Source organism: Trachypithecus francoisi, unplaced genomic scaffold (assembly GCF_009764315.1).
Source record: "Trachypithecus francoisi isolate TF-2019V2 unplaced genomic scaffold, Tfra_2.0 Lachesis_group20, whole genome shotgun sequence".
In the NCBI taxonomy this organism is placed as follows: domain Eukaryota; kingdom Metazoa; phylum Chordata; class Mammalia; order Primates; family Cercopithecidae; genus Trachypithecus; species Trachypithecus francoisi.
Genome location: NW_022681466.1, coordinates 69,598,048 through 69,625,704, shown reverse-complemented (window position 1 = coordinate 69,625,704; position 27,657 = coordinate 69,598,048). Strand labels below are relative to the sequence as shown.

Sequence of the window (27,657 nt, the reverse complement as noted above, 5' to 3'; positions counted from 1 at the left end):
ACATGTTTTTCAGAGATTTTATTAAGAATAAGGCATATGACAGTCACCCCTAAAGCACAGGGCTCTATTTCTGTGGGCGAGTGAATACACTCTGAAAAGCATTGGATTCAAAAGCGCAGCCAACAGAGAATTTGGAGCAGGGCTCCTGCCAGGTGGGTCTGAAGCCCTGCGCGCCCCCCATTCAAGGCTGGCATGTCCAGGAGAAGGTGCTTGGAGACCCCTGGCTCCCCACGCTGAGGAGAAGCTGCCCCACACCCTCTAGGCCTCCTTCCTCTCTCCACCAGGGGGGACGCCATCCTACTGCTTATATGGGGAAGGGCTACCCTTTTTGACCCCGGACTAGTCCCCCAAGCTAGAGGGTGCTGTGGCTGGGCTGCGGGGGCCAGGGGTACAGAGCCTCAAACTGCACTGCCCAGTGCTCCCTGGCTGATTTCCAGAGCAGGGGGAGGTCCCTGCCTGCAGCTGTCTGTCCTGGAGCTGTCCACACGTGAGGTGTGGCAGGAGCTTCACCTAGGGACCCTGAGTGTCCTCTTCAACACACTGTCTCTCCCAATGAGGATTCGTGCAGCAGAGGAGAGAAATACAATCCTTTCCCTTCTTAGTCACCAAGACATTCCAGGGGCGGCGAGTGCATGGCGGTGGGAGGCTTCCCTTTGGCCAGGTGGGCTCTCAAGCCAGACCCAGGGAGGGTGGGGCCTCTCCAGGGCCCTGAAGCTGAGGAGTGTTGGGCCCCTGAGGCCAAGAGCAGACCACTGACTCCAGCTCCCAGTCTCATTCTGCTGCACAGAGGCTTCTGTGCAGGTGGGTGGAGGGAAGTCTCCATTATTTGCAGGAGGGCGAGGAGGGGAATTGCTGTGAAATTGGAACCATGTGTCTGCCACAGATGCTCCCCCAGCTTGCCTTATTTCCTTTCCCAGGCACCTCAGCTGAGTCAGTGAGTCAGCTGCCCCAGCACCCAGAACCTTTCATCTGGGGATCTCCAAGCACCTTCCAGTGGTTGCTGGAAGAGGGATGGGAGTTGGGTGGCGCTGATGGAGTCACTTCGGGAGAGGCAGGGAGGCCACTGGAAGATCCCTGGGGCCAGAGTGCGGTGGCGGCCCCCAGCTGGACACCTTGGATGCCCAGGAGGGAAGGGGAACGGGGCTATTGCTATAGAGCTGGGGGAGGACAGGCAGATGGAGCTATGGCTTTTAGTGGGTGGGTGGGCAAATAAAGTACTTCACCATCTCTGCAGAAGAATTGACCTAACAAAGTCACCCTGTTCACCCCAAAAGTGTGGTTGTGGGAGATGAGGGCCTGTGTGGGCTCCTCTGGAAAGAGACTTTAGCCCTCCTTCCCACGGTCCTCTGGGCACCTCCGAAAGAGGAGTGAGGCCCTCACACACAGACAGGTTCTGACAGGGAGGAGGACAGAATAGGGGTGCAGTGAGTTACACACACTTGAGGGGGGGCAGAGATGGCACAGGCGCAACTGCAGGACGAGTAGAGGGTAGAGGTGGGGGCAGGCAAAGCAAGGACCCCAGGCCACCTTCGTGACCCAAGCTAGACTGGAGAGCGCTGTCCCAAGGGTGCCCCAACCTCAGCCATCTGAATCCCAGGAGCTGGACACCCCAGACCAGGCGTGGTTATTGCTCAGTGGTCTGGGCAGTCCCAGGTGGGGTCAGCTGGGAGAGCCGCACATTGCTTGGCCCTGAGTCTGCTCGCTCACTGGTCTCTACTTCTTGCCAATTTCCTGCTCCCTCTAACAAATGGAGGGAAGGGGGGTGTGATCGGGGACTCCCCCCCTTCATGGGGCTGTGATGAGAGAAGAGCTTGTCACCCCTAGAGCTTGACTCTGCTCACCTCCCAGAACCCTGCGTGACACAGAATGTGTGGCCTCAGCCAGGGTCAGGACCTGTCAGGAAAGGGGTGTCTGTGAGGGAGGTAAAGGACTCTCCCTGCCCCACGTCCTCCCCTCGAAGGCCCTGGAAGACCTCACAGGCACTTAGGACTTGATGCAGGACCCACACAGGAGGATGGCATGGGCTAGAGGGGTTTGTGTTTCCTTCTAGGCTGGGCTGGGGGTAGGGGCAAGCAGCTGCGCTGAAACCGTCCTTCCTGCCTTTGGTGGTGTCAGGGGAGCTTAGGAGACGGGTGTTAGGAGGTGGAGCTTTCCCCTTTCCACGTCGCCATTCCCCAGGCTAGACAGCAGGGAACTGAGCAGCCCGCCACTGCCAGATTCTGACAGGCTCAGGGGCATCTGTGGAGGGGGCCAGGATGGGGACTAACCTGTGCTCCCACCATCCCCCCAGCAAACCCAAACCCAAACTCCCATCAGTAGCTGCCACTTCCAAGAAGCCAGGCCCTCCTTCTTTTTTTCGTTTTTGAGACGGAGTTTTGCTCTTGTTGCCCAGGTGGAGTGCAGTGGTGTAATCTCGGCTCACCGGAACCTCCGCCTCCCAGGTTCAAGCGATTCTCCTGCCTCAGCCTCCCGAGTAGCTGGAATTACAGGCGCACACCACCGCGCCCGGCTAATTTTTTTTGTATTTTTTAGTAGAGACGGGGTTTCACCATGTTGGCCAGGCTGGTCTCGAACTCCTGACCTCAGGTGATCCGCCCACCTCGGTCTCCCAAAGTGCTGGGATTACAGGCGTGAGCCACCGCGCCCGGCCAAGGCCCTCTTCTTCTTGTCTCTGGATGCAGCCAGCTGATTAGGAAGCCGAGCAAAATTAGCACCAATAAACAGGACTAGGAAAACCCCTGGGGCTACCTCCTGCGGGGGAAGACAGCTCCTGCCTTCGGGAAGCCTGGCTGCCAGCAGGCCTGTCATCTCCCTTCCCCAGCACAGCTCCCAGTCCCCGCATACCCAGGGGGGTGGCGGACTCGGGAAGAGCTGAGCTGGAGACGGCTCTAGAGCAAGTCCGGCCACCCAGGAGGTTCTGTAATCCTCTCTCAGGGCCTATGGATGCCACCTTCCAGAAGTTACGCTTCCATCAGGCGCACTTTTCCCACCAGAGGTTCTGCGAGGACGTGTCTTCTAAAGTGTTCCGTGCTCACCTGCAAGGACCTATCGGCAGGGTCGGGGTGGGGGTAGAAGGACCAGCCCCTAGCCCGGGCCTCTCCTGGAGAGGAAGAAGGCTTGGCGGGAAGGGCGTCGGCCTGGGGGTGGGGGAGGCGGGGGGAGCTGGGGGGCCTGGGGCGTCAATGCCACTCTGCACACTTTTCCGTAGGCCAGGCCAGCCCTCCCCGCCCCACCAAGGATTGTCGGCTTCCCCGGGGCAGGGCGTAGCCCCCGTCCCTCCTGCCTCGCTGGCAGGTGGGACCAGGCCAGGATCGGGACTGCGAGTCCTCTCGGTAGAGAAGGTGCCCGCTCGGCCCCGCGGAGGAGCTCTCGCGCGAGGAGAAGGCTCGAAGCTTTGGAAACGTCGGGAAGTACAAAAGGCTGGCGGTTCGGGGGTTTGGGGGAAGCCGGGGCCGCCTCGCCCCGCTTCCTGGAGGAGGGGCGGCTGTCCTCCGCCCCCTGGACCTGTCTGCGGGGCCCGAGCTGCGTCCCTGGCTGGCCCTCCCCGTCCGCCCCGCGTCACCCAGGCCAGCCTCGCGCCTACTCCGGGTCCCCGGGCGCGCTGGGCGGGCAGGGCGGGCTGGGCGCGGGCTGCGGACCGGCGCGGTCCGGGGGCTCCTGCGGAGGCGGCTGGCGCGGGCTGCGGACACTGGGCCGCAGCGGCCTCCGTGCGCTGCGGAGGAAGAGCGCGGGGTCGGGCATCGGGTCGGCGTCGTCCAGGGCATCGGCCCCGCGGTCCCAGGCGGCCCAGTCCCGGCCGGGGCCCTTGGCGGCGGCCTCGTGGGCAGCAGGCGGGCGGCGGGCCCGCGGTGCGCGGCGGCGTAGCCGGGGCTCGGCTGCGGCCCCGGGACCCGGGCGCGGGGCCTGCAGTCTCTGGCGCGCCGCATGCAGCTGCCAGGAGAGGTAGGCGGCCGCCTCGGTGTGCTTCTGCAGCTCGGTGCCCAGCACGGTGGCGCGGTGGCTGCGGCGGCGCAGCTCCTCCAGGAAGCGGCGCTCCTCGGTGCGCAGGCTGCAGCGCAGCGCGGACACCAGAGCCTCGCGCTGTGCCACCTCCCGCCGCAGCTCCGCGTTGGCCGCGGCCCTCGCCTCCAGCTGCGACTCCAGCGCGCGGCACTTGCTCTCCAGCTCCCGTGACGCCGCCTCTGGAACGGAGCAGAGGCCAGAGGTGACGGTCTCCGCCTGGCTTGGAACAGAACCTGCACGGCTCAGCCCTCCGTGTAACAAACCCCCCAGGCCGGGCGCGGGGGCTCACTTCTGCAATGCCAGCACTTTGGGAGTTCGAGGTGAGCGGATCACTTGAGGTCAGGAGTTCGAGACCAGCCTGGCCAACATGGTGAAACCCCGTCTGTACTAAAAATACAAAAATTAGCCGGGCATGGTGGTGGTGGGCGCCTGTAATCCCAGCTATTCAGGAGGCTGAGGCAGGATACTCGCTTGAACCCGGGAGGTGGAGGTTGCAGTGAGCTGAGATCCCGCCACTGCACTCCAGCCTGGGTGACAAAGCGAGATTCCGTCTCAGTAAGAGAAGAAAAAACCAAAACAAAGCCCCACTCCTCCCCACGTCCCCACCTACACATCCTACCGCGCTCCCCCTCCTTCCCCACCCGTTGGCTCAGTGGCCTGCCTTGTTCTGCCCTCCTACCTGTTCTACACTGTTTGGCCTCGCCTCTAATTCTTCAGGTTTCAGCTTAAGTGCAAACCCATTCCTGGCCCTTTATTCATTCCACAGATAATTTGTGGAGCCCTGACTTTGTGCCCTGTGTTAGGTATTGGAGACAAGGCTTATAATAAAACGGTCTCCGTGAAGCTTACTGCATAGTGGGAGAGACATGATAAATAATCACAAATAAGTGTGAGGTTGCAAATGTGACATGTGGAAAGTCAATGCTGTGACAAGGATAAACAGTAGTTAAGTAGTGAAGACAGAAGAGAAGGATGCTGCAGACGGAGGGAACAGCTTGTGTAAAAGCCCAGAGAGCAAGAGACGGAAAGAGCTGCGAGTGTGCACAGGAAGGGAGTCAGTGTCCTTGTTTCCTCCATAGACCATTTCTCACATTTTTTTTTTTTTGAGACGGAGTCAGTCTTGCCCAGGCTGGAGTGCAGTGGCGTGATCTTGGCTCACTGCAGCTCTGCCTCCTGGGTTTAAGTGATTCTTCTGCCTCAGCCTCCTGAGTAGCTGGGACTACAGGCACCTGCCACCATACCTGGCTAATTTATTTTTTTGTTTTTAGAGACAGGGTTTCAGCATATTGGCCTGGCTGGTCTCCAACTCCTGACCTTGTGATCCACCCGCCTCGGCCTCCCAAAGTGCTGAGATTACAGGCGTGAGCCACCACGCCCGGCCTTTTTTTGTTGTTGTTGTTGTTGTTGTTGAGACAAAGTCTCCCTCTGTTGCCAGGCTGGTGGGCAGTGGAATAGCTCACTGCAGCCTCTATCACTGGGCTCAAGTAATTCTCCCACCTCGGTCTTCCCAGGAGCTGGGACCATAGGCATGCACATTTTTTGTAGAGATGAGGGTTTGCCATGTTGCCTGGGCTGGTCTCGAACTCCTGGGTTCAGGCAGTCCTCCTGCCTCAGCCTCACAATGTGTTGGGATTATAGGTGTGAGTCACCCTGCCTGGCCACATGTTTGTCATTTTTTGTTTACTTGTTTATTGTTGGCCTTTGCCACTGCAGCAGGTTGGAGAGACACTGGAACCACCCAGAGAGCTTTAAAAAATGCTGTTTCCTGGGCACTACGGAAGACCAATTGAACCAGCATCCCTGGAGTCGGACCTGGGAACTGGTGTTGCTCAAATCTTCCCAGGTAGTTCTCGTGTGCAGCGTGAGTTGAGGACCCCTGCCTCCTGGAAGCTCTACCTCAGCAGGACCATATCCTAGGACTTGGCACAGGTGAGTGTAGGGACGTAGGCAGCCGAAAGTGGCAAAAAGTGACCCTGAAAAGATGAAAATCACCAAGTGATAGGAGGACAAAGAGGGTCGGGTACAGTGGCTCATGTCCGTAATCCCCGCACTCTGGGAGGCCAAGGTGGGTGGATCACGAGGTCAAGAGTTCGAGACCAGCCTGGCCAGCATAGTGAAACCCCCGTCTCTACTAAAAATACAAAAATTAGCTGGGTATGGTAGCGTGCGCCTATAATCCCAGCTACTTGGGAGGCTGAACTAGGAGAATTGGTTGACCCCGGGAGGCAGAGGTTGCTGTGAGCTGAGATCGCGCCACTGCACTCCAGCTGGGGCGACAGAGCAAGACTCCATCTCAAAAAAAAAAAAAAAAAAGAGCACAAAGAAAGTTCTTAAGCCCAGTGGGTTGGCATACTCATCCCAGTGACTCAGGGGAGGGCTGAGGCGGGAGGATCTCTTGAGCCCAGGAGTACAAAGCTGCAGTGAGCTACGATTATGCTACTGCACACTACAGCCTGGACAACAGAGCAAGACCCTGTCTCTAAAAAAAGAAAGAGATCTCAAAGCCCATTGAAAGAGAAGATAGGCCAGGCACAGTGGCTCACACCTGTAATCTTAGCACTTTGGGAGGCTGAGGGGGGGAAATTGCTTGAGCTCAGGAGACCAGCCTGGGTAACATGACGAAACCCCATCTCTACAAAAAAGCTGGGTATGGTGGCACGTGTTTGTCGTACCAGCTAATCTCGAGGTTGAGGTGGAGGGATCTCTTGAGCCTGCCTAGGAGGCAGAGGTTGCAGTGAGCAGAGATGGCGCCATGACACGCCAGCCTAGGTGACACAGTATGAGACCCTGTCTCCAAAAAAAAAAAAAAGATAAAAATGAGGACACTGGGGCAGTGGCTTGGGCCCAGGTGATCTCAAAAGCCCTTTCAGACAAAGGACAGTAAATGGGGTGAAACTGGCTTTGTTACAGAACTGTCCTAATCTAGTGTCTGGGGTGTGTGCTGCCTTCCTCCAGCCATCTGGGCACCAAGAAGTTGCCCGTGGTTGTCCTCTAAAGTGGGCAGAATTAGTCCAAGTTCGTAAGTGTCTAGATGATCCCTAGCTGATCTTCATGCACGAATACATAAAGCAGGTTCTAGGGTCCCTAACATCATAGCTTAAACGTCCAGCCTGTAGCACTTCATCTATAAGCAACACATCAATATGGAAGAGACTGTTCTTAAGAACTCTTCTGGCCAAGAAAGAATATTTTTATGATTCCTTTTAACATTTTTAAAATTTTTGTTTTTTGTTTTTTTTTAGACGGAGTCTCGCTCTGTCGCCCAGGCTGGAGTGCAGTGGTGCCATCTCGGCTCACTGCAAGCTCCACCTCCCAGGTTCACGCCATTCTCCTGCCTCAGCCTCCCGAGCAGCTGGGACTACAGGCTCCCACCACCACACTTGGCTAGTTTTGTGTATTTTTTAGTAGAGACGGGATTTCACGATGTTAGCTGGGATGGTCTCGATCTCCTGACCTCATGATCTGCCCGCCTTGGCCTCCCAAAGTGCTGGGATTACAGGAGTGAGCCATCGCACCTGGCCTTTTAAAATATTTTTTTAAAATGGTAGAGACAGTCTCACTATTTTGTCCAGGCTGGTCTTGAACTCTTGGGCTCAAGTGATTATGTCCTACTTTGGTCTCCTAAAGTCTTGGGATTACAGGCGTGAGCTACCACACCTGGCTTTGTGATTCATTTTTAATTAAATACTGTGTCCTGGCTCAGCTCGGTGGCTCACACCTGTAATTCCAGCACTTTGTGAGGCTGAGGTGGGTGGATCACCTGAGGTCAGGAGTTTGAGACCAGCCTGGCCAACATAGTGAAACCCCATCTCTACTAAAAAATACAAAAAATTAGACGGTGGGTAGTGGTGTGCACCTGTAGTCTCAGCTACTTGGGAGGCTGCAGCAGGAGAATCACTTGAACCCAGGAGGTGGAGGTTGCAGTGAGCCAAGATCATCCCACTGCAATCCAGCCAAAAAAAAATTACTCTGTCCCTCCAAGTCAGGTAACGCGTCTTGTACTTCAGAGACAATGGGTAACACTCAGTTCTAGTTCTGAGGTCTTATAATCTGATGATAAAGATCTCAACAATGCAATTTAAAGAATTAATTGTGGGGCAAAAACATGACAAAATTTAGCATCTTAACCATTTGTAGGAGTACCGTTCAGTACTGTTAAGTCTATTCATGTTGGTGTGCAACAGATCTTTAGAACTTTTTAATCATGCAAAATTAAAAGTCTACACCCATTGAAGTCCCCCAGCCCCCCCCCCCACCGCCATTTTATGGGTGAAGTAATATTCTGTAAACAAATATTTTAGTGGAATTTCTACAACAGCAAGAAGCCACGCTTTTGTAAAATGCAGGATTTACTAATGTGGGTGTTTCCTTTCTCATATAGACCAAGTTCCTTGAAGTCAAGGAGCCCATCCTGTCATGTATCTTGACACTTGGCCTGTGATCACTCAGTTCAGTGAATCTTTTTTTTTTTTTTTTTTTTGAGACGGAGTCTTGCTCTGTTGCCCAGGCTGGAGTGCAGTGGCTGGATCTCAGCTCACTGCAAGCTCCGCCTCCTGGGTTCATGCCATTCTCCTGCCTCAGCCTCCCGAGTAGCTGGGACTACCGGCGCCCGCCACCATGCCCAGCTAGTTTTTTTAGTAGAGACAGGGTTTCACCATGTTAGCCAGGATGGTCTTGATCTCCTGACCTCATAATCCGCCCGCCTCCGCCTCCCAAAGTGCTGGAATGACAGGCGTGAGCCACCGCGCCTGGCCACAGTTCAGTGAATCTTGACACTGACCATGTGATCACTTGTGCAAGGATGGGAAGGACTGGGGAGGTGGGTCACAGCAAGGAATTAAGCAGGCTAAGGGGAAGTAAAGCCACATTACCATCTCCTTCCTGCTTTTCTTTTCTCACTTTGGACAGAGACATGGATAGAGGGTACTATGTGTGGTGGTGCAGGCTGTTCACTGCACCAGGTCATCCAACTGAGGTGGTGCAGGTTGTTCACTGCACAAGGCATTTCACAGTGTCATCCACTGGGCAGGTGTGGCTGACATCCTGTACTCTGCTCACCAGCCAAGGAGTGACTGTCCCCAAGTCTAGGCTGGGGACAGAGAAGGCTTGGGTCCTACTAAGGGCTGGGAAAAACTCTAGTGTTGGGTCCCACGCCACTTCCCCACCAGTGGTCCTTCTCTTACCTTGCTGGTGAGATTGGGCCTCTCTCATTTCCAGGTCATGAGTCAGTTCTGGGGGGAAAGAAAAGAAAAGGCAGTTTGTGTGTGTGTGTGTGTGTGTGTGTGTGTGTGTGTGTGTGTGAGAGTGAGAGAAATCATGGAATAACAGCTCAGTAAAAGTGGCAATAAGAATCTTTAGAAGCCACTCCCGTACTATTTTACCACAACCTTGCCAGGGGAAGAGATGAAGAGATGTGTCCAGGGCATATCCTGAACCTGGCCAGCTTGACTCCAAGCTCAGAAATCTTCCCAGCTCAAGCTTTAAGCCTGGGTTTGGAGTTTAGTTCACCCCTCATGGGACTGAAGAGCCTGGCTTGTTTCGGGGCTGGGGGACTATCTGCCCTTCCTGGAGTGATATGCCAGCCAATCAGAGCAGTTCTGGAGGACCCTTGCTGTGCAGGGCTTTGACCCTTTCGTGTTTAGCTGATGGCTGCTGGAGTGTCCAGAACTGCTTGGCACCGGAGGCAGGCTCAGGGCAGTGGCTACTTACCCATCTGGACACTTGCTTTTCGCTATTTTGATAGCCAGTACCGTCGAGCCTGTGTTATTTTTTTTTTTTTTTTTTTGAGGCGGAGTCTCGCTCTGTCGCCCGGACTGGAGTGCAGTGGCCAGATCTCAGCTCACTGCAAGCTCCGCCTCGCGGGTTTACGCCATTCTCCTGCCTCAGCCTCCCGAGTAGCTGGGACTACAGGCGCCCGCCACCTCGCCCGGCTAGTTTTTGTATTTTTTAGTAGAGACGGGGTTTCACCGTGTTAGCCAGGATGGTCTCGATCTCCTGACCTCATGATCCGCCCGTCTCGGCCTCCCAAAGTGCTGGGATTACAGGCTTGAGCCACCGCGCCCGGCCGAGCCTGTGTTATTATCTGAACATCAGCGCTGCCCCTTCCCAAGCCCCAGTTCCATCATATTCCCCACGGCAGGGAGGGGCTTCGAGGAGGACAGTGCCGTCTAGTGATGGGGGCCTGGATTGGCATTGAGGGGATGGGGCGGGCAGGCTAGGAGCCACTCAAGGGTACTGGTGCAGGAGCCGTTTCCTCCTGGGTGCTGCAGCCCAGCCATCACCACTCTGCCTGCCTGTCCCCCCAGTCTCCATTCCTTAGTGCCCCCCAAACTCCACTTCTCAGCTCAGGTGAGTTTGATAATTTTTCCAGCCCCACCCCCACTCCCCCGACTCCACCAGGGCTCAAGAACTGGTACAAGGGCAGAAGGAAGCCAGAAGCCGCAGCTGCCTGTGATGCAGACTGACTCAGGGGCACCTGTGTACACCCGCAGGGACACAGTCTGGTGCCCACGGGGAGGAGGTGTGAACCGGGGGTCGGGGGAGGAAGGCGGCGCATCTCTGGGACTACCACCCAGAAGCGCCTTCAGGGGCCTTGTGACCCCTCTGCCCCTCCTCCTCACTGCCCTCACCGGCTCTGCCAGAGACCCAGGGCTTTGCCAGAGGTGCCTTCTCTGGGGAGGCCGGTTGTTGCTAGGAGACAGGCAGCTCAGGGTGCCTGAGCCTTCTGCTGTGACCAGAGTCTGAACCTGTTCCCTGGGGCCCCTGTGAGGACTCTGATGCCTCTACCTCCAGGGCTTCCTGGGACCAACTTGGCCTCTCCTCCAGGGCCTTGTGATGTAGCCCAGGGACCTTGGCCTAATTTCAGCGATTTGGGAGCGGAGATACCTTGGCTGTGCCATTAACTCCCTGTGGGTGGTTTCTCTTCAGCCTTTAAACACAGGACTTGGGGGTAGGGTGATAAAAATCTCAGCTGGGCTACACGTGAGCATGGCGTGAGGTCAGATATGCTGTGTGACCTTGGGCCAGTAACGGCACTTCTCTGAGCCTCAGTTTTCTCATCTAGAGAATGGGGGCACAATAGCACTTCTTCTCCAAGGGACTGTCCAAGGATTAAATGAGAAAAAATAAACAGTAGGCTTGGCCAAGGGCTGAGTTGGTGCTGAACGCCTGTGAGTAGTTCTTGTCATCAATCAGGCTGCTTCGCCACCCCAGAACACACCCACCTCTCAAGCCCTTCATTCTGAGTCCTCACCCATCCTCAGCCAGCTCCCTGGGCAGCCTGTCCCTTAGGCTCCTACACTAGCCTCTCCCCTCTCCCAACCCCCTCCCAGCCCTGGGTCCCTCTTTAATCTCTTTCCCCTTATCTTCTCCATTCTCGTCACCTCCTTCTTGGGGGAAAGGCCTTATTCAGTCATTTCAGCCTCAAGAGTGGCTGCTGTGGCCTGGGCCAGTTATTTTTATCTCCTTAATCAATAACCAAGAGGTGGCCGGGCGCGGTGGCTCACGCCTGTAATCCCAGCACTTTGGGAGGCCAAGGTGGGCAGATCATCTGAGGTCAGAAGTTCAAGACCAGCCTGGCCAACATGGTGAAACCCCACCTCTAATAAAAATACAACAATTAGCCAGTCATGGTGGCGGGCACCTGTAATCCCAGCTACTTGGGAGGCTGAGGCAGGAGAATCGCTTGAACCCAGGAGGCAGAGGTTGCAGTGAGCTGAGATCGCGCCACTATACTCCAGCCTGGGCGACAGAGCAAGACTCTGTCTCAAAAATGAAAAATAATAGCAATAAAAAAAAAAAACCAAGAGGTTTCAGGCCCATACCCATCTGAGAAGGGTGGCGTGGGTGAGGGCACTCTGTTCCTGCCTCCTCCATGTATCTGGCCTGTGTCCTAAAAGGAGGGACCACAAGTTCTCAGAATTGGGTAAAAGAGAAAGAAACGAGAGGAGTTGCTATGGCGTCTTACGGTTTCCTCTTCTAATTTTGTTATTGCAGTGAAAAGGTGGCATCAGGCAGGGGTGAGATACTTGGGCCGTTCTTGTCCCCGACGCTGGCCTCTGCTCCCATCCAGTCTTCAGGGGAGATGAGAATGTGTGGCTGACCCTGTCTGTGGAGCCTTTGGAAGCTGCGATGGCTGAGTCAGGACCACTGGCGTCTTCGTCTTTTTTTTTTTTTTTTTTTTGAGACAGAGTTTCACTCTTGTTGCCCAGGGTGGAGCACAATGGCGCGATCTCGGCTCACCACATCCTCCGCCTCCTCCCAGATTCAAGCGATTCTCCTGCCTCAGCCTCCCAAGTAGCTGGGATTCCAGGCATGCGCCACCACGCCTGGCTAATTTTGTATTTTTAGTAGAGACAGGGTTTCTCCATGTTGGTCAGGCTGGTCTTGAACTCCTGACCTCAGGTGATCCGCCCGCCTCAGCCTCCCAAAGTGCTGAGATTACAGGTGTGAGCCACTGCACCCGGCAGGACTATTAGCTTCTCATGTCACAGTGTAGGAAGTCAGGTGAACCACTCAGATCGTTTGGGACTCAAAAGTTTCCCTGGGCAGTGGGGAGCTCCCAGGAGCAGGTGCTGGAAGGGAAGTTGAAGTCTGAGCATCTTGGGGAGAGAATGTCCAGAAAGCTGCAGAGGCACGTAGGGCTGCGAGTCTGGAGCTCTGGGTTGTCATCTTCCCTCCACCACTGACATATTGTGTGACTCTTTCTCTGGGCCTTGGTTTACCTAAATAGGTACCACGAAGAGGCCAGGCTCTCCCAGCTGAGACGGTCTGTGAGTCACTGGCTCCAAAGTGTGCATGTGGAGACGTGGCCTCAGTGAGCACTCGGACCAGAGCCAAGCCTCTGGGGGGCCCAGGCAGCTGAGGCCCCAAGTCCAACAGCAGAGGCCAGGCCTGGGATTTCACTTCATCCTTGGTGCCTCCCTCTGCTCTGCTCACAAATCCTTTCAGCAGGCAAGTCCTTTCCTTCACCCTACCTCCCACGGGTCGCCCCCATTCTACCCCTCTTCATCCGTCCCCTGGAATATTCATCACCTCTGCTGGTCTCCCTACCTCCCTCTCCCACCAGTTCAGCTTCCATACAACTGCCAGACTGAGTTTCCTTTCTGTTTTTGTTTTAGACGGAGTCTCACTTTGTAGCCCAGGCTGCAGTGCAATGGCATGATCTCGGCTCACTGCAACCTCTACCTCCTGGGTTCAAGCAAGTCTCCTGCCTCAGCCTTCTGAGTAGCTGGGATTACAGGCGTGCACCCCTACGCCTGGCTAATTTTTTGTATTTTTAGTAGAGACGGGGTTTTGCCATGTTGGCTAGGCTGATCTTGAACTCCTGACCTCAGGTGATCCGCCCGCCTCAGCCTCCCAAAGTGCTGGGATTACAGGCATCAGCCACCACACCCGGCCCAGACTGAGTTTCTTAATGCAGGATAATGCTGATCAGGCAGCACTCAGCTGCTCAAAAACTTTCTGTGGCTCCCCACTACCCAGGAGGACTCCTTGGTGGTCATGATGTTTGTCAAGGTCTTCCACACTTTGGCTCCAGCTGGATTTCTTTTCTTTCTTTTTCTTTTTTTTGAGATGGAGTCTTGCTCTGTTGCCCAGGCTGGAGTGCAGTGGCGCAATCTTGGCTCACTGCAACCTCCGCCTCCTGGGTTCAAACAATTCTCAGCCTCCTTAGTAACTGGGATTACAGGCATGCGCCACCACGCTGGGCTAATTTTTGTATTTTTAGTAGAGACAGTGTTTCTCCATGTTGGCCAGGCTGGTCTCAAACTTCTGACCTCAGGTGATCCACCCACCTCCGCCTCCCAAAGTGCTGGGATTATAGGTGTGAGCCACCACGCCCAGCCTCCAGTTGGATTTCTTATCAGTCTCCTTTAAGTGCTGCTTTATCAACTAGAACCTTCCGTGAGCTTTTGGCTTCCGAGCTTCTGCCGTGCTCTTCCCTTCATCTGGAACGCTTTCTTTCCTATGTGATATCTGGGCATGTCCACATGCTTTGCAGCCTCCAGGGAGTTGAAGCATTTCTCCTCTGGGGAGCCTCGGACGCTGGCCCTCCTCCTTCAGCACCTGCTCCTCAAGCTGGACATGCTCCTCCCCAGGAGCTCCTGCTTGATTTCTGCTCTACCTTAATATCACTAGTTGACCTGTTTGTCTCCCTAGCTAGACCAAGGGCTGGGAATTGCTTGGTGAACAGTGACTTGGAAAGGGTGGGAACCTCTGGGAATTGGTTCCTAGGAGTCCTCCACTACCTAACCAGTCTTGCTCTGTCGCCCAGGCTGGAGTGCAGTGGCATGATCTCAGCTCACTGCAACCTCTGCCTCCTGGCTTCAAGCGATTCCTCTGCCTCAGCCTTCTGAGTAGCTGGGACTACAGGCACCCGCCACCATACCCGGTTAATTTTTTGTATTTTAGTAGAGATGGGATTTCACCATGTTGTCCAGGATGGTCTTGATCTCCTGACCTCGTGATCCGCCCGCCTCGGCCTCCCAGAGTGCTGGGATTACAGGCATGAGCCACCGCGCCAGGCCCTAACCAGAGCTCTTTGCCCTGGAACTCTCAGGTGTTTCTAGAACTTTTCCAACTTCTCTGTCCATCTCACCTCCCCAAGTCCCAGTTTCCTTATTCAGAAAAAGAGGCAGCGGAATTGGTGCCGTGTGAGGCTCATGGGGGCTGCTGGTGGGCACAGCCCAGAGACCGTGGCTGTGATGATGACAGCAGCCCCTCCTCACCCGTCCGGCCGCCTCTCTCGGCCTCACCTGAACAGCGTTTCTGCAGCCTCAGGATCTCCAGGTGCAGGTCTCGCAGCAGGGCCATCTGCTCCTTTTTCAGGAAGCTGATGTGGCGCTGCACGCTCTGGATCTGATGCTCCAGGGACACGGTATCCATGGCAACCCAGGCCTGGGCCCCACCTAGGGAGGACAACAAGGTGAACCCACCTCTTCTGAGCCCATCTGTGCTGCCCGCCCTCAGCAATTTCACCGTCTCCTCCGCGCTGGGTCCTGTTGCCACCAGGAAGATGATTCTGCCACTGCTGTCACCTCCCCACTCTTCCCTCATTCAGGCTTCATGAAAAAGCAGGGGAGTTGGCAGGAAAGCATCATTATTCCCATTTAACAGTTGGAGAACCAGAGGGCGATGGCTTCCTTCTCCTGCTCCCATGTAACTGTTTTTTTGAGATGGAGTCTTGCTCCTGTCACACAGGTTGGAGCGCAGTGGCACGATCTCGGCTCACTGCAAGCTCCACCTCCCGGGTTCAAGCAATTCTCCTTTCTCGGCCTCCTGAGTACCTGGGACTACAGGTGCCTGCCACAATGCCTAGTTAAATTTTGTATTTTTAGTAGAGACGGAGTTTCACCATGTTGGCCAGGCAGGTCTTGAACTCCTGACCTCAGGCGATCCACCCGCCTCGGCCTCACAGAGTGCTGGGATGACAGGCGTGAGCTACTGCACCCAGGCCCATATAACTTTAGCCTCTTGCTTCTCAAACAGGAAAACAAATGGAGTGGCAAAGTCAGTAGAGAGACAGAACCTGGGTTCTAGCCTGCTCTTCCCCTCCAGCAGTGTGACGTGGGTGAGCCCTCGCACTCTGTGGGCTCTCAGTTTTCTCAGGGGTAAAATGAGGGAGATGTGGAGTGAGTGAACCCTAGAGTCTCTTCCAGCTCTGATGTCCCACAGTATCTCAGCCCAAGGGCTACATGGCTGTTCTGAATATTATTCTCCTTTAGTTCAACTCCACTTCAACTTAACCACAGTCCAGGGCTCCGGGCTCCTCCAAGTGGCAGTGGAGGAAGACCTGGTGAATGTTTCACTAAAACTGACTCTGGGCTGAAGGCAGGTGGTGGAGTCCCTTTGTGAAAGAGAAAGGTGGGCCTGGCATAGTGGCTCACACCTGTAATCCCAGCACTTTGGGAGCCCAAGGCAGGTGGATCATAAGGTCAGGAGTTCAAGACCAGCCTGGCCAACATGGTGAAACCCCATTTCTACTAAAAAGACAAAAATTAGCTGAGTATGGTGGCACATGCCTGTAATTCCAGCTACTTGGGAGACTGAGGCAGGAGAATTGCTTGAATTGGGACGGGGAGGCGGAGGTTGCAGTGAGCTGAGATCATGCCACTGCACTCCAGCCTGGGCTACAGAGCAAGATTCCATCTCAAAAAAAAAAAAAAAAAAAAGGCGCCAGCGTGGTGACTCATACCTGTAATCCCAGCACTTTGGGAGGCTGAGGTGGGTGGATCACCTGAGGTCAGGAGTTTGAGACCAGCCTGGCCAACATGGTGAAACCCTGTCTCTACTCCAAATACAAAAGTTAGCCAGGCATGGTGGCACGTACTTGTAATCCCAGCTGCTACTCACTGAGGCAGGAGAATGGCTTGAACCCAGGAGGCGGAGGTTGCAGTGAGCTGAGATCATGCCACTGCACTTCAGCCTGGGCGAGGTAAGACTCTGTCTCTAAATAAATACATAAGTAAATAAAAGAGAAACAGGCTGGGCGTGTTGGCTTACTCATGTAATCCCAGCACTCTGGGAGGCCAAGGCGGAGAGATCACTTGAGGTCAGGAGTTGGAGACCAGCCTGCCCAACATGGTCAAACGCCATCTCTATTAAAAATACAAAAATTAGCCAGGCCTGGTGGCGCACCCCTGTAATCCCAGTTACTCGGGAGGCTGAGGCAGGAGAGTCATTTGAACCCGGGAGGCGGAGGATACAGTGAGCCAAGGTTGTGCCACTGGATTCTAGCCTGAGTGACATGGCGAGACTCTGCCTGAGAAAAAAAAAAGAGAAATGGGAGGAGGCTGGGCGTGGTGGCTCACGCCTGTAATCCGAGCACTTTGAGAAGCTGAGGTGGGAAGACGGCTTGAGTCCGGGAGTTTGAGACCAGCCTGGGCAACAAAGTGAGATATCATCTCTAAAAATATATAAATAGGCCAGACTCGGTGGTTCATGCCTGTAATCCCAGCCCTTTTGGAGGCCAAGGTGGGCAGATTGCTTGAGGTCAGGAGTTCGAGACCAGCCTGACTGACATGGTGAAACCCCGTCTCTACTAAAAATACAAAAATTAGCTGGGCGTGGTGGCACAGGTCCCTGTAATCTCAGCTACTCGGGAGGCTGAGGCACAAGGATTGCTTGAACCCGGGAGGTGGAGGCTGCAGTGAGTCAAGATTGCACCACTGTACTGCAGCCTGGGCAACAGAGCAAGACTCTGTCTCAAAAAATAAATAAATAAATAAATATAAATAAATAAATACAATAAAAAAGAGGAATAGGAGAGGGGGAAAAGAGACCCATGCAGGCACTCCCATGGTGGAACCTTGAGTTGCAGTGACGGATGAGAGGCACGCATCCCTGAACGCTAATGATGGCCTGGCTTTCCAGCTCTGGTTCTTCTGGCTCCGCCCCCTTCCCGATGAATCTCTTGTGTCATAATCAGCATCTTGGACAAGCAGAGGCAGACAGCAAACACTGGAGCCCAGGACTCAGAGCTCCCGGTTTCTCAGCCAAGGACTCCCTAAGGTTTTGAGGAACCTGCCTTCACCTGCCCCGGAAATGTCCTCGGCAGTGGGAGAGACAGGCCAGTAAGATGAATGATTCTGTTCACCAAATGGTCCCCTCCAGACTAGATTCCATGTAAGACTCGGAAAATCTGTATTTTCATTTGTGGGGTCACACTGAGCAGGTCCCCCCTGGGAACTCCCATCCCCGGGACACTCCTTTCTCTGGACCCCTTTCTCTGGTATTCCCCTGACCCTCTAATCCAACTAAATAGGCCCTTTTTTTTTTTTTGAGACGGAGTCTCACTCTGTCGCTCAGGCTGAAGTGCAGTGGCAGGATCTCAGCTCACTGCAAGCTCCACCTCCCGGGTTCACGCCATTCTCCTGCCTCAGCCTCCTGACTAGCTGGGACTATAGGGTGCCTGCCACCAAGCCTGGCTAATTTTTTTTTTTTTTTTTTGTATTTTTAGTAGAGACTGTGTTTCACCATGTTAGCCAGGATGGTCTCGATCTCCTGACTTCGTGATCTGCCCGCCTCAGCCTCCCAAAGTGCTGGGATTACAAGTGTGAGCCACTGCACCTGGCCGCCTTTCTAACTTTTTTTTTTTTGAGACGGAGTCTCACTCTGTTGCCCAGGCTGGAGTGCAGTGGTGAGATCTCAGCTCACTGCAAGCTCCGCCTCCTGGGTTCATGCCATTCTCCTGCCTCAGCCTCCCGAGTAGCTGGGACTACAGGCGCCCGCCACCACACCCGGCTAATTTTTTGTATTTTTAGTACAGACAAGGTTTCACCATGTTATGCAGGATGGTCTCGATCTCCTGACCTTGTGATCTGCCTGCCTTGGCCTCCCGAAGTGCTGGGATTACAGGCGTGAGCCACCGCGCCCGGCCATCCAAATAGGCCTTTCATTTCAGCAAGGAGTGGCCCTTTGGCCCGTGGGGATCGCTGGCTCCATGTGCTGACCATCTGCCATGTTCAGGAAACATACACATGATCTTACTTCTGCCAACCACACTTCAGCAGGTATTACCACCCCAGTTCACAGAAAAAGGCTCTTGTGCCACTTCACGTGCTCAGTAAGTGGTGACAGAGTTAATTCTCCAACCAAGTCTTTCGAATCCAGAGAAGGTTCCCAATACTTACACCGATGTTTACACTGGGAACAGACCTAGGTTTGAATCTGTCACCCAGGCCGGAGTGCAGTGGGGCGATCATAGCTCACTGCAACCTCAGACTCCTGGCTTAAGCAATCCTTCCACCTCATCCTCCCAAGTAGCTAAAGACTACAAGTGACCGCCACCATGCCTGGCTAATTTTTAAAATTTTTTGTAGAGACAGGGTCTCACTTTATTGCCCAGGCTGGTGTCCACCTCCGGGCCTCAAGCAATCCTCCCACCTTGGTCTCCCAAAGTGCTGGGATTACAGGCATGAGCCACTGGACCCAGCTGAGTTGTGGTTCTTTCAATTACCTGCTGTGTGATTTTGGCATGAAAATTAACCTCTCTGAGCCATTTTCCTTCCCCCTGTAAGATGGGGCTGCAAATCCTGCCGTCCTAGGATAGCTGTAAGGATTAAATGAGATAAGAACTGTAAGGTCTGGCACAGTGGCTCACGCCTGTAATCCCAGCACTTTGGGAGGCCAAGGCGGGTGGATCACCTGAGGTCAGGAGACCAGGCTGACCAATATGGTGAAACCCCATCTCTACTAAAAATACAAAAATCAGCCAGGCATGGTGGTGTGCACCTGAAGTCCCAGCTACTCGGGAGGCTGACACGGCAGAATCGCTTGAACCCAGGGTGCAGAGGTTGCAATGAACTGAGATCAAACCACTGCACTCCAGCCTGGGCAACACAGTGAGACTCTGTCTAAAATAAATATTCAGGCCAGGTGCAGTTGCTCACACATGTAATCCCAGCACTTTGGGAGGTCAAGGTGGGTGGATCACGAGGTCAGGAGATCGAGATCATCCTGGCCAACATGCTGAAACCCCGTTTGTACTAAAAATAACAAAAATTAGCTGGGTGTGGTGGTGCGTGCCTGTAGTCCCAGCTACTCGGGAGGCTGAGGCAGGAGAATGGTTTGAACTAGGGAGTCAGAGGTTGCAGTGAGCGGAGATTGTGCCACTGCACTCCAGCCTGGCAACAGAGCGAGACTCCATCCCAAAAAAAGAAAAATAAAAATAAATAAGTCTGGGCGAGGTGGTTCACGCCTGTAATCCCAGCACTTTGGGAGGTCAAGGTGGGTGGATCACGAGGTAAGAGATCGAGGCCATCCTGGCCAACACGATGAAACCCTGTCTCTACTAAAAATACAAAAAATTAGCTGCGCGTGGTGGTGGGTGCCTGTAGTCCCAGTAATTCCGGAGGCTGAGGCAGGAGAATGGCGTGAACCTGGGAGGCGGAGCTTGCAGTGAGCCGAGATCACGCTACTGCACTCCGGCCTAGGCTACAGAGCAAGACTCATCTCAAATAGAAGGATAGATAGACAGATGATAGATAGATAGATAGATAGATAGATAGATAGACAGACAGATAGATGGATAGATAGATAAAATAGAGAAATGTAGGAGGGGCGTGGTGGCTCACGCCTGTAATCCCAGCACTTTGGGAGGCCGAGCCGGGTGGATCACGAGGTCAGGAGTTCGAGACCAGCCTGACTAACATGGTGAAACCCCCGTCTCTACTGAAAACACAAAAATTAGTTGGTTGTGGTGATGCACGCCTGTAGTCCCAGCTACTCAGGAGGCTGAGGCAGGAGAATGGCTTGAACCCTGGAGGGGGAGATTGCAGTGAGCAGAGGTCATGCCACTGCACTCCAGCTTGGGGGATAGAGCAAGACTCTGTCTCAAAAAAAAAAAAAAAAAACAATCTGTGATAAGGGCCATCAAAGAGACCTACAAGGTAATGTGAAAGAATAAAGAGGGGAACCTACTTTAGGTTTGAGGTGAGGAAAGTTCTCTTTGAGGAAGTTTTAGGCTGATGCCTTGTGACAGGCAGAGTTCTAAGACGGTCCCCAAGATTCCCAGGCTCTGGTATGCAGGTGCTCTGCTTGAGTGTGGGTGGGCCTGTGCGTACGACAGATCTCACCCCTGTGATTAGGCTATACACAAAGGTGAAGGGATTCTGCAGATGTAAGTAAGGCCTCCAATCAGTTGACTTTGATTTAATCAAAATGGAGATTATTCTGGGTGGGCCTGACCTAATTAGGAAAAACCCTGAGGCTGGGCAAGTGGTTTATGCCTGTAATCTCAGCACTTTGGGAGGCCGAGGCAGGCTGATCACTTGAGGTCAAGAGATCGAGACCAGCCTGGCCAACATGCTGAAATACTGTCTCTACTGAAAATACAAAAATTAGCTGGGCAGTAGAATGGCATGAACCCAGGAGGCGGAGCTTGCAGTGAGCTGAGATGGCACCACTGTGCTCCAGCCTGGGCGACAGAGCAAGACTCTGTCTCAAAAAAAAAAAAAAGAAAAATACAAAACTTAGCCAGGCATAGTGGCGCATGCCTGTAGTCCCAGCTACTTGGAAGGCTGAGGCAGGAGAATCTCTTGAACCCAGGAGACAGAAGTTGCAGTGAGCCGTGATTGCACCGCTGCACTCCAACTTGGGCGACAGAGTGAGACTCCGTCTCAAAACAAAAACAAAAACAAATATAAGTCTGATCATGTCTCCCCATACCCCACTCAAAACCCTCTGTGTGGCTTTCCATCACACTTCAGAACAAACTCAAAGTTCTTCTGAGCCTTGCACAGTCTGCCCTGGCTCCCTCTGTCCTCATCCTGCTGGTTCCACCCCAGCCACTCCGACCTCCTTGCTGCTTCCTGAATGTGCCCAGCACACGCTTGCCTTGGGGACTTTGTATATGCTGTCCCCTCTGCTAGGATTGCCCTTCACCAAGACCTCCTCAGGGCCTAGTCCCCTCCTTCATTCAGGACTCTCCAAATGTCAGCTCATCAGGGATTTCTCTCATCACCCAATTTAAAGTAGAATCTTTTGTTACCCTCCATTCCCCTAATCTGCATGATTTCTTCTTCCATGAATGTATTACCACATGAATATATTAAATTTTTATTTTTATTTATTTATTTATTTTTATTTTTTTGAGATGGAGTCTGGCTCTGTTGCCCAGGCTTGAGTGCAATGGTACGATCTCGGCTCACCGCAACCTCCGCTTCCCGGGTTCAAGTCAATCTCCTGTCTCAGCCTCCCGAGTAGCTGGGACTGCAGGCATACGCCACCACACCTGGCTAATTTTTGTGTTTTTAGTAGAGACGGGGTTTCACCGTGTTGGCCAGGCTGGTCTCGAACTCCTGACCTCGTGATCCACCCACCTCAGTCTCCCAAAGTACTGGGATTACAGGCATGAGCTCCTGCACCCAGCCCCTAATTTTTGTTTCTTGTCTGTTTCCCCTGCCAGATTGTTAGCAACTGAGATGAAGGACATTGCTTTGGTTCCTCCTGTTCTTAGTACCTAGCACAGTATGTGGCAAACAGGAAGTATTCAGTAAATATCTTTAGAGTGAGTGAATTTGTGGGGATGGGGTAGACTGGTGGAGAAGCAGATTTACACAAAGTAAGATCAAGTTGTCATGTGTTAGGTGTGATATGCCCAAAAGACCTCAGACAAGGAGAACTAGATGTCTCGTAGGCAGGCCAGTATACTGGTGCAGCCAGGCTCAGGGGCTCATGCCTATAATCCTAGAACTTTGGGAGGCAGAGGTGGGCAGATCTTCTTTGTGCCCAGCAGTCTGAGACCAGCCTGGACAACACGGTGAAACCCTGTCTCTACTAAAGATACAAAAATTATCTGGGCGGGGTGGCGTGTGCCTGTGGTCCCAGCTACTCGGGAGGCTGAGGTGGGAGGATTGCTTGAGCCCAGAAGGTTGAGGCTCCAGTGAGCCATGACTGCACCACTGCATTCCAGCTTGGCTGACAGAGTGAGATCCTGTCTCAAAAAAAAAAAAAAAAAAAAAGATAGAATAAAACATAATAATACACTGGTGCATAACTCAGGAGAAACAGGTGAGCTGCGTGTCTATGCAACTGTGAGTCTTTGTCGGGGTTTGTGTGCTTGCGTATCTGTGTGTGTGCCTGAGCCTGCGTGTGTGTCTCAAGGAGTACCTGTGTTTCTCGATTCTCTCGATGCTATGTCTGCTGTGCGCACACCTGTAGGATGAAGGTGGGTGTGTGGGCCTGTGCTTAGGATAAAGAGAGAAAGAGAAAATGTCTGTTCCCAGCCACTGAAATGCAAATGTTTCTGAAGAGTAAAAGCCCTTCCCACACAGCTCTGGAGACTGGACCCTGGCCACCGGTGAGAGGCTGAGCCAACCAGCTGTTTCTGTGCTTTCCCAGAACGACTTGAGGATTTGCTTCCAACTAGGCAGGCTGCTTTTCTCAGGGCGGAAATTTGGGTCACAAACGATCTTGGCAAATATTCTCTCTTAGACATGATTGTTTAGTTTGTTTGGGGGAGGATGGGAGATAGAGTGGGGAAGGGAACCAGTGACAACAAAAATCTCTCTGTCTAGCTGGGGAGTTGCAGGCACTACTTCAGAAGGCCCAAGCCAGGAAAACATCCGATTTTCCCATCATCAATGCAGTCCTGGAACATCTGGGCTTCAGAAGCTCATGCCTGAGGACTTGGCCCAGGTCAGTAACAGTAGCTGAAGGGCTGGAGCTCTCAGTTCCATCTTTCCCCCCAACACAGTACTAGATGTCTAGCCTCCTGAGTTAACACGCTTGGGGAAGAGAGTCACACTCCTCTGTCTGCTGTCCTGAGCACCTCAGAGCCTGCCTTGTTTCTGCTCCCCTCCTTCTTCTGCTTCTCTGAGTTCTTTTTCCTGTTAATTTTTCCTTCCCCTTGTCCCCCTCCTTTTTTTTTTTTTTTTCAAGATGGAGTTTTGCTCTTGTTGCCCAGGCTGGAGTGCAATGACACAATCTTGGCTCACCGCAACCTCCACCTCCCTGATTCAAGTGATTCTCCTGCCTCAGCCTCCCAAGTAGCTGGGATTACAGGCGCCCACCACCATGCCTGGCTAATTTTTGTATATATATATATATATATTTTTTTTTTGAGACGTAGCCTCGCTCTGTCGCCCAGGTTGGAGTGCAATGGCGCGATCTCGGCTCACTGCAAGCTCCACCTCCTGGGCTCATGCCATTCGCCTGCCTCAGCCTCCCGAGTAGCTGAACTACAGGCGCCCGCCACCATGCCCTGCTAATTTTTTGTATTTTTAGTAGAGACGGGGTTTCACCATGTTAGCTAGGATGTTCTCGATCTCCTGACCTCATGATCTGCCTGCCTCGGCCTCCCAAAGTGCTGGGATTACAGGCTTGAGCCACTGCACCCGGCCTAATTTTTATATTTTTAGTAGAGATGGGGTTTTGCCATGTTGGCCAGGCTGGTCTCGAACTCCGGACCTCAAGTGATCCATTAGCCTCAGACTCCCAAAGTGCTGGGATTACAGGCATGGGCCACTGTGCCTGGCCTTTCTAGCTTGATGAAAAAATATTCATTTAAAAAAATTGTTACCAAAAATATTAAAAAGACCCTAACACAAGATTCACAATTTATAGGGTTAATTCCAAGTACTTTTAACATGTCTCTGATGTGTCTGAAAGTTACAAATACTTTTCCCTTTGGGGAAGTTGGTGGAGAAGGCTTATATGCTCAGGTCCCCAATCACGGGTAAAGTGTCAGGCTCAGGAACCTTCTGACCCTGGCACAGTTTGGACTCCCTAAGGTCTGGGCTCCTGATCCCTGAAAATGCTCTCTCTTCCTGCTTGTCTCTTTGGAGCTTCTGGGTACTCACTTTCCTACCCAGTTACCACCGACTTGGCAAGTGGGAAGCTGCAGTTCTCTCCCCCGCTTCAGTTTTGTTTTGTTTTGTGTTTGTTTGTTTTATTTTGAGACGGAATCTCCTCTGTCACCCAGGCTAGAGTGCAGTGGTTCAGTCTTGGCTCACTGCAACCTCCGCCTCCTGGGTTCAAGCAGTTCTCCTGCCTCGGCCTCCCGAGTAGCTGGAATTACAGGCACCCACCAACACACCCAGCTATTTTTTGTATTTTTAGTAGAGACGGGTTTTCGCCATGTTGGCCAGGCTGGTCTTGAACTCCTGACCTCAGGTGATCCACCTGCCTCAGCCTCCCAAAGTGCTGGGATTACAGGTGTGAGCCGCAGCACCTGGCCTGCTAAGCAGCAGTTTGAAAACCTCTTTTGTAGTCTAGTCTTTCCTTGGGTATCTAAATCTCACCTTCCCCACACCCTTTTCGTCTGCTCAAGGTTCCCCGGCCTCTGCCGCCTCTCTTTCCCTTAAGCAGAGGAGGTTGCTGGGAGAAGAACCAGACTCCACACTTCTTGCGACCTGCTTGCCTGGGTTTTGCATTGTCTGCCACCCCTCACTCACTGATGGATTCTCTTGTCCCAGTTTCAGCTTTTCCTAGTGTTTCTTTTCTGTTTGGGACTGAAAATATTTATCAAGTCAACAAATATCTTTGTGCTGTTCTTAACAGCCACGTTTTGTTAAAATTCTTTAAGTATGTATGTTTTCTTGTTTTAAGGAGAATGTGGCCGGGCGCGGTGGCTCAAGCCTGTAATCCCAGCACTTTGGGAGGCCGAGACGGGCGGATCACGAGGTCAGGAGATCAAGACCATCCTGGCTAACACGGTGAAACCCCGTCTCTACTAAAAAATACGAAAAACTAGCCGGGGAGGTGGCGGGCGCCTGTAGTCCCAGCTACTCGGGAGGCTGAGGCAGGAGAATGGCGTGAACCCGGGAGGCGGAGCTTGCAGTGAGCTGAGATCCGGCCACTGCACTCCAGCCTGGGCGACAGAGCGAGACTCCGTCTCAAAAAAAAAAAAAAAAAAGGAGATTGTTAGACTTATTTTTATTATTCTTATAGTCAGGGCAGGTATATTGGATAGGACAGGCATGGCAATAAGTGAACAAATAAATGAATCAGGCCGGGCGCAGTGGTTCACGAGTGTAATCCCAGCACTTTGGGAGGCCGACGGGGGCGGATCACCTGAGGTCAGGAGTTTGAGACCATCCCGGCCAACATGGCAAAACCCCATCTCTACTAAAAATACAAAAATTAGCAGGGCATGATGGAGGGCACCTGTAGCACCAGCTACTCGGGAGGCTGAGCCAGGAGAGTCATCTGAACCTGGGAGGCGGAGGTTGCAGTGAGTTGAGATCGCACCACTGCACTCCAACCTGGGCAATAAGAGCAAAACTCGGTCTCAAAAGAAATAATCAACACGAGCTTTATGTTTCTTAGTCATTATTCCTGTTCATGGCCTGACTCAGAGGCCTGAGGCAATAGCAGAGCAGGAACTCAAGAAGCCTTTCTTGGACACAGCATCAATGCATAAGTAATAATACTTATAATAATAAGTAACTGGTACCGTTCTTAGCATTTTACATATATTAACTCATTTATCTTGGCAACAACCCCACGTTGAAGATTCTATTAATGTATCCACTTTATCGATGAGGAGACAGGCTTAGAAAGGTAAAGTAGTTTGCTCAGTATACGCAACTACAGTGCCTGGCAACTAGAAGCACTCCACCGGGTGCTCATCCTGGCATGTATGGCCTCTCATAAGAGAATCCCAAAGAGGAGAAGATCAGCCTGCATTTAGCAGTCCACATCTGCAGGTTGCTCTTCTCCTCTTTTGGATTCTACCTCTTGCTGCTCTGATGACAAAGTCTTCCAGTAGCCCGGTAGCCAGACCATCCCCTGGCTTACTATATGCACCTTATCTCTGCCTCTTGAAACCTGATCCATCCTTCAGGGCCTTGCTCTGGTGTGACTTTTACCATGAAGCCATCCCTGATCCCCCACCAAGATGGAAGGACTCTCTCCTGTCTCTCTGTTCCCCAGGCAATTTGTTGGAATCTGAGTGGCAGCTAGCACCACAGTCTGCCATATTATCACTCTTTGTTCTGTGTGTGTGTGTGTGTGCACGTGTGCCTGCACACACCTGGCTTCTGTGCTAAGCCATAAGTCTTCATCCTCTGTGTGTGTGTGTGTGTGTGTGCGCGCGTGCATGTGCCTGAATGCACCTGGCTTCTGTGCTAAGCCATATGCTTCCTGAGGGCAAGGCTTTGTCTCTGGGAATCTCTTGCAAGGAACAGGCCCATAATGAATTTTGCTGTAACAGGGAGAATGGATTGAGTCTTACTGGGAATCACCAGGGCAAGTAAATACACATATTAAAAAATAAGTATGCTGGTCCCCCAACCCCAAATCCTTGGCTTTCCTGGGGACTGGAGTCTGGAACAAGGATTCAGCCTTTGACAAATGTCTAGGATTCTGTCTGCAAGGTGGGGCCACTTAGCCAGTGGTGGAGCCACATCCCCCAGGGACCTTGTGGTCCTCTCCACTCCAGAGCCCCTTCCCCTGAACCCCTCAACTCTGGCTGCTCTCTGCACTGAAGCTCTCAGAAACCCCCGCCTCAGCAAAGCTGAGGATCCAGTCACACGGGAATGGGGTGTATGGGGAAACTCGAGCCCCTCACCCCCTTCAGGCTTCAGGTTCTGCCCTAATTATGCCTCCAATATGACTCCCAAGGAAGGCAGGGGTTGGGGGGGATGTGGAGACTAAGGAGGACGGGGAAGCGAGATAACAGAGAGGAGGGCAAAGGCAGCAGAAAGAAAGGTGTGTGTGGCGGGTGGTGGTGGGGCTCGACCTCGGGCCGCTCTGGACGCCCGTCAGCGCCAGGCAGGGCCCGGGTCTGGGCGGTGGAGGACAACTTCTGCCAGCAGCCCGCCGCGAGTCCTGCCCGCCTCCCGCGCGCTGCGGTGCCCAGCCCCGCGCCAGCCCTCCCGGGGGAGCTGGAGCTCGGCCGCGCTGCTCCCCACTGGGGCCGCTCCGGCGCCCACACCCCCCACGCCCACCGACCAGCCTCCTCACCTTCGGGACCTGGGAGCCACCGGCCGGCGGGGCCCTGGGTCCGGGCCGGGCTGGGTGGGGGCGGCGCTCTTCCCCCCGCGCTAGCTGCGCCTGGGGATCTGCAGCGCCCGCCCTGGCTGCGGCGCCATCAGCTGCTGGGAGGCTGCGGGGCAGTCGGGCCGGGGCTCCGGGGGGCTCGGGGGCGCCGAAGGGGGGTCTGGGGCGGGCTTGAGGCGTAAACAGCCAGCAACGTGACCGGAACTGGCGAAC

At 53.5% G+C, this 27,657-nt stretch overlaps 1 protein-coding gene across 1 annotated transcript; it reads right to left on the bottom strand.

Moving 5' to 3' along the window:
- Positions 1-3: 3 nt before the first annotated feature.
- On the bottom strand, positions 4-27,657 carry CCDC92B (coiled-coil domain containing 92B). The gene is made up of 4 exons (XM_033185103.1): positions 27,409-27,657; positions 14,757-14,909; positions 9,186-9,233; positions 4-4,181 (listed from the first exon to the last, which is right to left on the bottom strand). The coding sequence occupies exons 2-4, from the start codon at positions 14,884-14,886 to the stop codon at positions 3,580-3,582; spliced, it is 780 nt and encodes a 259-aa protein (XP_033040994.1). The 5' UTR covers positions 14,887-14,909; positions 27,409-27,657; the 3' UTR covers positions 4-3,579.